Genomic DNA, 13966 nt, shown 5'->3' on the forward strand with positions numbered 1-13966 from the left:
CATGAGCAAATAAATACTTCTCCTCAACATAGATGTCGTACTTGTGGCTGCTTCCATCTCCATAAACAAAAGTTGAAGGTTTCCTGGCAAGTGTGAATGAAAAGGGCCCAGATGATTGGCCTAAATTTCTGTCTAACAAAGGATCATTATACCTTCTGTTACTTCTCATTTAATAGATTTTTATTTTTATTTATTTTTTATTTTTTGCTAAAATAGTACACTGCCCTTTAGGAAGCATCTCCAATAAGATTTTTTTCTAACAATATTTTTGTCCTCAAAAAGCCCCAGAATGATGCCACTCTAGCTGTAGTAGAAGTACAGCCACTTCAAAACCTGCTTCAAAACCTCTAGCTGCCTCAACGATGCAATTTTCCTTATAGGACAGACCAGAAATACTGCACACAAACTTGATTCCATCAGATCTGGGGGCGTCAAATTACCTTCAAATTGGCAAGTACCTAGGAGTCAGCCCATAGATATGGAAAGAACTGTATTAGTGCTTCTCCCCCCGTTTTTATCCAGAGCAGTCCTTCGTGGAGGGACAAAATATGTCTTTCCAAAAGTGAAATAGACACTGCAATGTTTCACTTCCAAGACAGCTCGCGGCCTTTCTGGCTAATTTCTGGGGACAACCTGTTCGAGGTGCTTCCTTCTAAGCGTGGTTCTCCAACTGGACCTTTGGATCCTAGTAGGGCATTTCCACGGGGAAACCTCTGTGAAAAAACTCCCCCCACCTCCCCTTAACATTCTTTCTTAGGCCAAAAGCCCAGCATTCGTGTTCTGCTCTAACCACCCTATTAGTCACAGAACAGGATCCAAGCTACAAGCAAGAAACTAAGTTTCAGCTATTCAAAGGCTCTCGGCCTCGCCAGCCACCACCCCACACTCCCTTTCTCCGGTTCCTTAAGGCAAAGGGAGCCTTAAAGGACTTGCAAATTAGAGGAGCCCCCGTCGTAAGTGGCATCGGGGCCCCTAGCCCCCGGGTGCACTCACCGGGTCTGAGCAGGGAGAGTGCAGCCGTGCCAGTGGTGCACGCGATGAGAGGCGCGGTGACAGCGGGTCCCTGCCTTCCCGCGCACTGCGTGGACCGGCACTGCTCACGCGCTAGGGATCCGGGAAGGAGGAGGAAGGGGGAGGAGTCTCGAGGCGGCGCCCCGTGAGACCCTTGCGCAAGGTGCTTTCCATCCGTGCCGGCTGCAGCGGCGACCGGCACGCAGGACGGAAACGCCGCGGCGGGAGGCAGGCACGCCCCCACCCCCCAGAGCCCGAGTCCTCTCCGATGCCCCGGCCCGCCGGACGCAGTGGGAATCGCCGGGGCACCCCTCAGCGCTGCTATCAGAACGACGCCCCCGAATTCTGCGTCACCTGTGGCCTCCGCGCGACCTCGCGGGCCGAACGCTCCAGCCGCCGTTCCCCGACGACTCGCTGCAGAGCTGGCAGGCCGCCCCCGGGAGCCGGGCGCGTCGGGGTCCCGAGGTCCCGCGGCGGCAGAAGCCGGAGCCAGGGCGACCGGCCCCGGAGCGTGGCGCGTTGTCCAGGCCCGAGCGGCCGAGTGAGCCCCGGGCCGCCCGCTCACCCGGGCCGCCCTCGTCGGCCCCTGACTCACCGAGACTGAGCCGGCCGAGGGGAGGCGCAGCGGATTCCAGCCGCCGCCTCCCCGCCTTTTCCATTTCCCCTTTCTCTCCGTAAACAGAAAGAGCCCGCCGGCTTGCGGGGCAGCCTGAACCCCCGCGCTGGGAAATTCCGTCCTCCCCCCGTCCGCCCCCCGCCTTTGCCCTCGGGGCGCGGGGCGGAGCTGGAGGCGTGACCCGGGAGGACACCCCGCGCTTGATCAGCCTCGCCACGCCTCCCGCGGGCAGGACCACTAGCGCGGTCCCGGCCCACAGCCTGGGAAAACACCCACGAGTTTTCCCTCGAACCTGGGGACCCGGCCCGAAGGTAGACGAGCGCCCCGATGCGGAGTTGCGAAGTGCGACGTTACTTCCGCACCCCTTCCTAGTGCCCTATGGAAGATCGTAATTCCTACGGTGCTGGCGCCCTCGGCGCTACTCCAGTGTCCCCGGCCGTTTCCGGCGCCCCCTATCTCCCCAGGCTAGTGTTGATGTCTGCTAGGGAGGGGAGGAGGACAGAGGCACCGCGGGCTCTCCCCACCGCGCTACAGAAGGCGCAGGGAGCTTCCCAGAACCTCGGCCCGCCCTGCTTAGACTGCGGTTCAGGTCACTCGAAGAGAGTGAGGGGATTCCTGGTCTGCATGCACGGACACAGTTTAAGGGCTTGGGAGAAACGGCCGCAGGGTAAACCCGAACCCGGGGGAGAGCACTTGGACCGGAGCCGGGGTACCCGCCCCCAAAACTTGGTTTCGCTCTTCACAGTCTTTATTGGAACTAGTTATTTTGTGGCACTGCCCGACTACAGAGTGCATTTGCCTTGATCTCCTAACCTCAGTTTCGAGTCTGGGATTCTCTGTCCTGCTTGGGAAAAAGATCAAAGTTCGTCTAGAGCGTTCTTCCTTCTTGAATGGAAAGCGTTTACTCCCGGCGAAGCCGGAAGAAAGTTCTAGGGAAATAACGCCTCTCTCCACGAAATCCACTTTGCAGCACATTCCCATCCCAACAGCTACCGAGTTGCAGCGCGCGCAGACATACATACCGCCCCCGCCAATACTTCCGGAGTATCAAGATATTTTGCAAGACAGCCGGGAGAAAGAAAGGTCCAGTAGAGCAGACACGCTCTGTATCCTAGCGACCCGGACGTTGGACGCGCGGGACAGAGCCCAGATTCAAACGTCCTCACGGAATCCACATCCGTCTCTTTTCAGTACCCAAGCGCGCCGCGCGCGTGCACGCACACACGCACACATAGTTTCAAGGCTGCAGCGGACCCGCTCTAAGGCTCTCCACGTTTCTCTTGTGGAAAGTGAATTGCGATTCCCACCCAAGGAAGTCCTATGAGAATTACTGGAGGACCCAGGTGAGCTGAACTGAGATGTGAAGCAAGGCCCACGCTTCTGGTCCCGCAGAGATGATGGTTAACAAGGTGATTGACGGGCGTCCAAGATGTTAGTAAAAGTGAGCCCGACAAACCAAAAAAATGGTGACGACTGATTGAGGACATTAGATCACACCCCCCCCCCAGATTATTTTAAACACTAGAGTGCGGCGACAAGAATCACGTGGGCCGTGTGCCATTTCCAGGTGACTGGACTACCCACCCGCCTGGTCCAGGGGACTGGGCTTTTTCTGGGCTTGCAGGTGGGGGTGAGCTGGGACCGACCCTGCCGCCCTGACTCGGCCGAAGCCCGGACGCGGACTCCGTGGAATTTGGCCCGGGTTCAGGAACAGATTATCCTAGTCTCGGCTGAAACTGAAGTATCAACTCCCTTAGTCTTTTCTCTGGAAACTGGATTGGCCGAGTAGCTGCCTCTCCTTGTAAAGTGAGACGGTCTCGCTCTATCCGTTGTCTTTGAGCAACAAAGGATGATCTTTATAAGCATTTTAAAAATAGAAACATGGAACCTCTCCCTGGATGAGCTCATTAAAAAACCACACCTAATTTTCTGGGAACTAAGTATTAGTCTTACTTCCTACATAGAGGTCTTCTGAACATAGCTGCATTTGGGGGAGGGGGGTGACATGTCCTCTCCGACATGGTTCTCTCTGGCTGGTCATTGCTTTTGCAATAGCAGATTTCACTGCGGGGAGGGAATTAAGCGGTTTTATCCAAACTCATTTTTTAATGAGCAAAGATCGGATCTGGTGACCCAGATTATTGGAGCTGAGAGGACGACAGAAAAGAATGAAAAAGTTTGCAGACTTACTTGCATTTTTCTGTCAAGACTTGGTTGCCCAGGCTTGCAAAAGCAATTCTGCTCTTTTAGGAGCTTGCGAGAAAAGTTAGGTTCAAGCTTGCCCAGGAGCAACCACCTGGGGGGCTGATTCAGGAAGTCGTTACCAAAGTACATTACAAAACAGCTCTGGAAGCTGTTTGCAGCCAGTAAAATGCACTTGAAAAAAACTGAGTTGCAGTGTTGGAGTTTACTTGAAGAGGCTTTCTCCATTAGCTGATTGAGACATTAATAGGCTTGTAATGGGTAGGTGACCCGGTCAATACATTAGCCTACGTAAACCTAATGGGGTCTATACTAATAAATAAAATACAAGCCACTGCTTTCCAGTCTTTTTCCTATTCACAAAATATAATACTTTTAGAGAATACTGGGATAAACTGGAATAAATTAATAGTTATATGTGACTTGGAAAAAAAAAAAAAAAAGGTGTCTTGGGTGTTCCCTGGTGGCTCAGCAAGTTAAAAATCTAACTGGTGGGAGCTCCCGTCGTGGCTCAGTGGTTAACAAACCTGACTAGGAACCATGAGGTTGCCGGTTCGATCCTTGATCTCGCTCAGTAGGTTAAGGATTGGGCATTGCTGTGAGCTGTGGTGTAGGTCGAAGACGAGGCTCGGATCCCGAGTTGCTGTGGCTCTTGGCGTAGGCCAGCTGCTACAGCTCCGATTAGACCCCTAGCCTGGGAACCTCCATATGCCGCGGGTTCGGCCCTAAAAGGACAAAAAGTACAAAAAAAAAAAAAAAAATCTAGCTAGTATCCATGAGGATGCAGGTTCTATCCCTGGCCTCGCTCAGTGGGATAAGGATCCAGCATTGCCTCGACCTGTGGTGTAAGTGGCCATGCTGCGGGGATCTGGCATGGCTGAGGCAATGGCAGGCAGCTGCAGCTCTGCTTCAACCCCTACTAGCCCTGGAACTTCCAAATGCTGCTGGTGCGACCCTTAAAAAAAAAAAAAATCCAGTAGGTCTGATTTTTTATGATAATGTGAGTGGATTTCAGTGATAATTGAACTTTTTCATATTGTCTTTCTCAGTGACAAAGCTAAACAAAACTTGCGTGCACTGTCAGAGCATTCAGCTTGGAAGTCTCTAAGAAGACAGCAGACACAGCATCCAGGGGAGGAGATTCAGGGCCTCCTCCCCCTCCCCCACCCTTGGGAACCACCTGACCCACCCCATGCCCTACCCCCATTGCTAACCCTCCTTGTGCTTTGGTCTCACTCCTGCGGTAGCTGAAACAAAAACCGCTTCCTCCAGCCGAGCCTGGGCTCCCTGCAGCTGCTGGCTGATGGACCTGCTGGCCTAACTCAACATCTTGAGGCGGACTAGGGTTTCCATCAGCCCGGCAGGGACCTCGTGTGCATCATTCAATTCTACTCGCCCCCAGCAGCACCCTACGGCATCCCAGATAAGCTTGAAGAGGCACCTGGCTGCCCGAAGGGATACAGGGGTACCTCTGTGCCTGCCACTTCCGTGGCATCCCCACCCCCACCCAAGGACTCGGAGAGAAGGGCAGACAGGATGAGAGGGGACATCCCGCACTTACCAACTTTTGCTATCACTGGGCAAAGTGGTAACAGCCACGGAAGGAGGCCACGGAAGGGAGAGGGAGGGTGCTGGGTTGGTGATAGCGTTCTCACGTTGGGGCATGGGCTGATAAATCCCCCGGTTGCTGGTTCCTCATCCTCTCAGGCTTGGCCTTCCTTTCTGAAGGCTATGTGTGTGCAACAGACACCTTCTATGCTCCTGTGCAGAAAGCTAAAACTTAGGTCTCCTGAAGTACCTAAATCGCACTGTTCTATGTGAAATGTATTCTGTTTCTTGTTGACTGCTTTGTGCTGTGACTTCCCCAAACGGGAGGCCCTCGGGCTGCACTTTGAAAACAGAAACTACTGCCCTGTGCTTCTCTCGCCCGCCTTCCAAATGGAAACTCCTGGTGCAATATTTCTTCATCTTGGGCTTCCAAGATTGCCCCATGGCTTGGGATGCCCCCAGTAACAGTTCAAAGTTCTCTCCTCTGGCCTGGGCAATAGCTTTCATTTTTCACATTTTCAGAGGGAGGAGAAAGTCATATGTGTGTGTATATATATATATATAGTCATAAATTGCAGAAATTTTACAGCAGAAATTGACAGAACATTGTAAATCAACTCTACTATAATCTTCAAAAATTTTTTAATAGGAGTTCCCGTCGTGGCGCAGTGGTTAACGAATCCGACTAGGAACCATGAGGTTGCGGGTTCGATCCCTGCCCTTGCTCAGTGGGTTGACGATCCGGCGTTGCCGTGAGCTGTGGTGTAGGTTGCAGACGCGGCTCGGATCCCGCGTTGCTGTGGCTCTGGCGTGGGCCGGTGGCTACAGCTCCGATTCAACCCCTAGCCTGGGAACCTCCATATGCCGTGGGAGCGGCCCAAGAAATAGCAACAACAACAACAACAAAAGACAAAAGACAAAAAAAAAAAAAAAAAAAAAATTTAATAAATACAGCCTCATCTGCAAATGCAAATACAGAGACAGAGGAAAACCACTAGACTAGCATCCTTCAGAGAAACAATCCTTACTAACCACCTTTGAAATGGTATTCTTTTTTTTTTTTTTTGTCTTTTTGCCATTTCTTGGGCCGCTCCTGCAGCATATGGAGGTTCCCAGGCTAGGGGTCTAATCAGAGCTGCAGCCACCGGCCCACGCCAGAGCCACAGCAATGCAGGATCGGAGCCGCGTCTGCAACCTACACCACAGCTCATGGCAACGCCGGATCGTCAACCCACTGAGCAAGGGCAGGGATCGAACCCGCAACCTCATGGTTCCTAGTCAGATTCGTTAACCACTGCGCCGTGACAGGAACTCCTGAAACAGTATTTCTCATTCACTACACATTAGGAAATTGGTCAGATTACTATTTTCAACAATCTTAAAAAAAAAAAAAAAAAAAAAAAAGGTGTTGCATGCTTATTCTCACATAATACATTTACATCTGGTGAGTTAAACTTATTCTGGCTTTTGCCCTTGCAGTTATGTCACAGCACAAAAAACAACTGCCAGCAGACTCCGTCTCAGAGTGTACTGGGGAGATTTCTTCCCTTTCTTTTATTTTTTATTTTTATTTTTATTTTTTTGGCTTTCTTATGGCCACATCCTTGGTATATGGAAGTTCGCAGGCTAGGTGTTGAATCAGAGCTGTAGCTACCGGCCTATCCCACAGCCACAGCATCTGAGATCCCAGTCACATCTGAGACCTATGCTACAGCTTGTGACAATGCTGGATCCTTAACCCACTGAGCAAGGCCAGGGTTTGAACCTGCATCCTCATGGATACTAGTCGGGTTCTTAACCTGCTGAGCCACAGTGGGAACTCCTTCTTCCCTTTCTTAATGAAAGCCAGGGAGGAGTTCCCTCATGGTGCAGCTCAGGTCGCTGCTGTGGCATGGATTGGATCCCTGGAGTGGGAACTTCTATGTGCATGTGCAGCAGGAAGGAGAAAGGGAAAAAAAAAAAAAAAAAAGCAAGCCAGGGATTAATGTTCACCAGAATTTACTAAGAAAAACTAAATATCAAGACGCTTTGATGGGTGAGTTTCATAAGAATGAAGCATCCTGCTACACTCTGACCATACTAAAAATGACTATAATAGCTGTTGTATTTTAAGCCGTTACTGGATCCCCAGGCAGTCCACTCCACCCTGAGACAAGCACTAGTCCCTCCTTTTGTTGGAAGGATTTACATGACTTTAAAGAGATTAAATAATGTGTCCAAAGAAACCAGATTCTAGTCCCTGTCAGTCTGATCCCAAACCCAAACAAACAACTTCTTGCATCTACTTGTGAGTGGTTGCCTCCCACCGCAAAGGCACCTGGGCACACAGCTGGTTTTGCCGGTACCTCTTGGAGGAAAACAGGCCTGACCACAGGCCAGTTGGGAAAAGTCTCTCCCATCCAGGCTACACCTTTGCCAGAGGCTCCTGCCTCTGGTCCCGTTCTTCAAGATGTAAATGAATTTCAGACACACTCCAGTTCTTTATATTGGTAATTTTCTTTCTTCCTTTCTTTCTTTCTTTCTTTCTTTTTTTTTTTTTTTTTTTTTGTCTTTTTATGGCCACACTTGCAGTATATAGAAGTTCCTGGGATAGGGGTCAAATCAGAGCTGTAGCTGCCGGCCTATACCACAGCCACCGCAACACCGGATCCTTAGCCCACTGAGCAAGGCCAGGGATGGAACCTGCGCCCTCATGGATGCTAGACAGATTCATTTCCCCTGAGCCACAACGAGAACTCCCTGCAGTGGGATTCTTAACCCACTGTGCCAGGGCAGAACTCCTCTTCCAGTTATTTATCTTTGTACCCTGCCCTCCTTTTTCTAATATTCAATAATACATCAGAATAGCTCTTATTTCTACCCAAGCAGCAAAACCTTCCACAATGAAGGGTGATCATGGGTCCCGACCTCTCTGTTACTGCTGGAGCCTCACCTCTGTTCTAACAGCCGAATGGGAGTCAGGGAGGAGGGGGCGGGGTCAGTGTCATTGGCCTCTGCAGCCCCTGAGGCCAATGGGCGGGGACATTTCCCTTCCAAACTGCCACTGGCTGAGTTTAGGATAGCCCATTGCCTGGTAGGAATCCCCTGGGGAATTCTCCTTCAGTATAAGGGGGGCTTGCGACCCCAGAGAGCTGAATAGTCCCCTGAGAGCTGACTCCAGGGCAATGGATCTGGGAAATACAGAGCAAATAAAAGAACACTTTTTTTTTTTTTAATAATTTAAATTTTTAAAATTCTTTTTAGGGTTGCACCTGGGGCATATGGAAGTTCCCAGGCCAGGCATCGAATCAGAGCTAGAGCTTGCAGCCTACCCACAGCCAGAGCAACGTGGGATCCGAGCTGAGTCTTTGACCCACAACACAGCTCACAGCAACACTGGATCCTTAACCCACTGAGGGAAGCCAGGGATTGAACCCACATCCTCCACTGAGCCACAACAGGAACTCCTCAAGAACACTTTAAAAGATGTTTTTTATTGAAGTGTAGTTGATTTATAATGTTGTATTAATTTCTGCTCTACAGCAAAATGACTCAGTTATACACATACAGGTTCTTTTTCATGTAAAAGAACACTTTTTGGATTCAGACCTCTGCTTTGCCACTTTCTGTCCGTGTAATTGTAGGCAAATCAATAAATTTGTGGAGCTTTGGTTTTGATATCTATAGAAGGGGAAAAAACCTATCACTGCTTTTTTTCATTTTACTTTTTATGCTTTCCTTTTTAAAAAATAATATCAAGTGCTAGCCACAACCCACAGCTTTGACATTAGGAGAAAAGTGAAATCAATTATGACACGTGTTTATACTGTACTAAAATGCTTTTGAAAAATATAATACTTTCCCATATTCATCAGTTATATCACTAACACAAAAACTGTGAAAGTTATGGTAAAAAGTCCTGTTTGACACTTGAGGAATCTGATTTTAGAGGTAAATAACTTATCTGAGATTACTCAGATAATACCCAGAGCCAAATTTCTAACCCAAATGGGCTGCTTTCAAAACTATCAGCCATTAGTTTAGTATATTCTTGGACTTGCTAAAGTGCGAAGTCACTCATTCAAGAGCCACTTATGGGAATCAATAGATCCAGGGTTACAACCCAAACTTCATCTGCTGCTATTTATTGTCTGTGAAGCCACTAGCCAGTCCTCCCTACTTTTGCCTGTGGCCCTGCTCTCAGAGGCCATACCAGCTTGGCTCCCCACCTCCTTGGTTGCTTGAAACCTGCCACAATGAGTGGTTCTAACTAATTGAATTGCTGCACAGTCCACTCCCCTGGCTTCACCCACCAGATCCAAGAATCACGAGCATAGTTCCTGGCACAGACCTCCAAGCAGTGCTAGAACAGTAAGCCGCCCCTTCTTAGCTGTAGTTAATTAAAGATGGAGAAGCTCCAGACACACCGCAATGTTCCCATAAGCGCCCCCATCCTGATACCTAGGTGGTAACTTTGCTCCCAGAAGAACACCAAATGAGAGGGCATACCAAGAGTTTGTACTTTAGGAGTTCCCCAGTGGCTCGGGGGGGGTTAAGGATCCGGCCTTGTTACTGCAAAGGCTTGGGTTGCTGTTGTGGCACAGTTTCAATCCCAGGGCCGGGAACTTCTGCATGCCACGGGTGTGGCCTCCAAAACACAAAAACAAAAAAGAGTTCGTACTTTGAAAAAACTTAAATCTGATTACAAAACAATTTATGTTTAGTAAAGACATTCTGGAAAAACAGAGCTGATGAAATTTATCATCACCACCTGTCCCCTAGTCCCAGTCCTCAGATCATCAGTAACTATTGTCCACATTGTAGTGAACATCAGTCTGATTTTCTTTGTAATGCACAGAAATTAAAACTTTGTTGCCTTTACCCTGTGACTAGTTTTGCAAGTGAGAAGCAAAGAATAACCATCACACCATTTAAAAGGTGAGTTGCATGCTCATTGCTTCATTCACCGATGACATGTGTAGATAATACAGGCAGGTGGTTCCAGGAGCTGGAAAACAGCAGTGGACAAATTTGGTGGCCTTCAGGGAGCCGATAGCTTGGGGACAGTGAGATACTGGACAAATAAATAAATGCATGTAAGAGTTCAACTTTTGACAAGTATCCCAATGGAGATCAAAAAAGCGGAGGAAGTAAAGGAAAGAAGAAGATGCTTATGGGAATTCCCGTTGTGGCACAAAGGAAACCAACCCGACTATTGTCCATGAGGATGTGGGTTCGATCCCTGGCCTCACTCAGTGGGTTAAGGATCTGGTGTTGCCGAGAGCTGTGGTGTAGGTTGCAAACACGGCTTGGATCTGGCATTGCTGTGGCTGTGGCTGTGGCTGTGGATAGCAGTGGCAGCTCTGGTTAGACCCCTAGCCTCGGAGCTTCCATATGCCTCGGATGCGGCCCTTAAAAAAAAAAAAAATAAGTTGCTTATGAACTGGATCTTGCTAAGCTCAGAGGGGGCCTTTCTGAGAATGTGCCCCTCAAGTAAAGATAATGATGTAGATGATAGGGACCACATATGGGTCAAAAGATGCTGTGTAGTGGTGGCTGTTTATCATTTAAATCCATGCTTCCATTTTGTTATGAGTCGATATGGATCGATCCTCCAAGTAAGCAAAGATCTCAGAGGTGATTTAATGCAACGCCTTCACTGGGTAAATGTCAAGCGAGTGACCTAGGCAGAATCATGTCACTAGGGAAGAGCAGAAACATGTCTCGAGGCTCTTTTGACCCCCAAGCCCCATGTATTATTACTGTAATATGCAGCTCCCTTTAGAGAAGAGGATTATAAAGAAATGTTGTGGGAGTTCCCACTGTAGCACAGTGGGTTAAGGGTCTGGCTTGTCTCTGTGGTGTTGCCAGTTCCATCTCCAGCCGGATGTAGGATCCAGTGTTGCTGTGGCGTAGGTTGTAGCTGTGGCTCTGATTCAATCCCTGCCCTGGGACCTTCCGTAGGCCACAGGTGTGGCCAAAAAATGGGAAAAAAAAATTTGCTCTATACCAGTCCCATAAATAAACAGTGATCAAATATAATCAATTACATAGTATCTTGATCTTTTCATTTTTTTCTGATTCTAGGTCTGGGGTGAAAGAGTTCTTATTCATGAAATCAAGAGGCTTCGTAAATGGCGTTCTTATTCCAATGTTTCAATGGAGAGAAGAGTTAAGTGAAAGATTATAGGGGAAAAAAAGCACACATTGGGTGATAAAATGTAATATCTTCAGCGTAGGGGAAGGTAGAGTCAAGCTTGCTGGTGGTTGGGTTTTCCTTTCAACAGAATAGGCCTCTGCTTCGTAACAGAAACCCAGGTTGCTGCGTGGAGAAACCTGGTAACCAATCCAGCGGGTGGAAGCCGAATCACTGTGGTTTTTCTTTTTAAGATACTAAACCTTCCGGTTTTCTTGAGCCTCTTTTACAAACACTTGCTTTATTTATTGCATCATCAGCTGTGTGGTAGTGGTTTCCTTTTTACCAGTGAACTGGATTATCCCACTGCAAATCTCCCTGGGGTTCTTGGAAAACATATCTGAAATTGATAAGAGCCAGGACATTCTGAAGGAAATACCCAACTAAGAAATCATGGACAGTTCTACACAGTTTGTAGAGGTGTTAGGGGGATCTTAACAGAGACCTTTGGAAAGGTTGATCTCAAGGCCTTTTTTTTTCTTTTTAATAAGGCTGCACCTGTGGCATATGGAAGTTCCCAGGGTAGGGGTCAAACAGGAGCTGCAGCTGCCGGCCTATACCACAGCCACAGCAGCACCCGATCCGAACCTCATCTGCGACCTATACCACAGCTCCCGGCAATGCAGGATCCTTAACCCTCTGAGCGAGGCCAGGGATCAAATCCACATCCTCATGGATACTAGTCGAGTTGATTACCACTGAGCCACAACAGGAACTTCTCAAGGCCTATTTTTATGTCTCAGGGACCTTCCTGGAGTGCTCATCATTTAGAATACTGATACGGATGGGAATAAGCCTCATTGTGATGTCCTTGAGCCTTAAGCTCTGAAGTTGGCTATGCTTTTCCTAACCCAGCTGGGCTGCCACAAACCAAGCAGAAGTGCTTTGACCCAGGGAGAAAATACAGACTTCATCCTAAGGGTAGGTTCACAGGCTTCCCAGATACCGGTCCCCTGCAACTCAAGGCTGCTTTCCTCTGTGTTGCAGCCCCCGGCTGGCATTTCTGCCCAGAAAAGGGCATTTTTCATGTGACTTGGTGGCAGCACCATTTCCAGAGGGGACAGCCACGGAGCTGGTGACGGCTGTCTGCAGAGGCAAGAAATCTTGTAAAGCCATCTTGTTTCCCTCTTGCCTCTTCAAAGGCTTTCCCCTCTCTTCTGGCTTTCCTTCCCTTTCTTAAACAAAATAAGCTATGCGCGAGCATTAAGTGTGGCAAGAAGAGAAATGAGTATTTCTGTGCCGGTGACTGAGTTCATGGGCTTGATGGCATCCATGGTCATTAAAGATGGGATCATAAGGAGTTTCCTGGTGGCCTAGTGGTTAAGGATCAGGCATTGTCACTGCCATGGCATGGGTTCAATCCCTGGCCTGGGAATTTCTGCATGCCATGGACATGGCCCCCCCAAAAAAGGATGGGATCATAACTAAAAATCACATGTAAATGAATCTGTAAAATTCTTTGTACTCTAAGTAAAAAGTTAGTATAAGCGAATATAGCTATTATTATTATTGTTGTTACTATTGAGGGGGAGCGGAATATGCTACCTTGAAACATAACACTTCAGCATATTGATTATTTATCTATTTATTTTGTTGGGGGGGGTGGGCAAAGGAGAGAAAAGAATAGCTTTATGGCTTTGCCGGGCAAAGAAGGCCAGAACAGGCTTATGCCCTCAAGTCTGTGCCTTCCTTTGGGAGAGATTAGGAAGTGGTTTTATAGATTGGGAGTAGAAAATAGGACCACAAGAGAAGGACTGAGGTAGATGCAAACTTGCATTCTTCTTCAAAATTGGTGTTTAGGGAGTTCCCATCGTGGCGCAGTGGTTAACGAATCCGACTAGGAACCATGAGGTTGCGGGTTCAATCCCTACCCTTGCTCAGTGGGTTAACGATCCGGTGTTGCCGTGAGCTGTGGTGTAGGTTGCAGACGCAGCTCGGATCCCATGTTGCTGTGGCTCTGGCGTAGGCTGGCAGCTACAGCTCCGATTCGACCCCTAGCCTGGGAACCTCCATATGCCATGGAGCGGCCGTAGAAATGGCAAAAAGACAAAAAAAAAAAAAAAAAAAGGAATAGCTTTTAAAAAAAAAAATTGGTGTTTAGCGGCCCCAAGCACATACTGATTCTTTTTTTTTTTTTTTTTTTTTTTGCTTCTTAGGGCCACATCCTCGGCATATGGAGGGTCCCAGGCTATGGGTCCAAAAGTCACTTGAGAAGCAGTTAGTACATGAAGGACACAGCGACCCCTTTGTCCCCTGGAAAGCAGGAAATCAGTCTCCATGTGAAGTGACTCTCCCTGTACCAGGAGGTTGGAGAGACATCCTTATCGTCAGAGATGGGGAGTTCAAGCCTGAGAAAGTGGTGTAAACAAGTCCTGTTACTTCCTCACTAATTTACTACCCCAAGCCCACGCTTG

At 48.6% G+C, this 13966-nt stretch overlaps 1 protein-coding gene across 6 annotated transcripts in view; it reads right to left on the bottom strand.

Moving 5' to 3' along the window:
- MAP3K8 (mitogen-activated protein kinase kinase kinase 8) overlaps nucleotides 1-5683 on the bottom strand; it is a 32387-nt gene extending 26704 nt beyond the window's left edge. The window contains exon 1 of one of the 6 annotated variants that reach the window (XM_021064738.1): nucleotides 5485-5683. In XM_021064738.1, coding sequence (XP_020920397.1) covers nucleotides 5485-5494 — 10 coding nt within the window. In that variant the 5' untranslated portion in view covers nucleotides 5495-5683. The other 5 variants (XM_021064742.1, XM_021064740.1, XM_021064737.1 and 2 more) reach the window with 5 other exon arrangements.

Source organism: Sus scrofa, chromosome 10 (assembly GCF_000003025.6).
Source record: "Sus scrofa isolate TJ Tabasco breed Duroc chromosome 10, Sscrofa11.1, whole genome shotgun sequence".
In the NCBI taxonomy this organism is placed as follows: Eukaryota; Metazoa; Chordata; class Mammalia; order Artiodactyla; family Suidae; genus Sus; species Sus scrofa.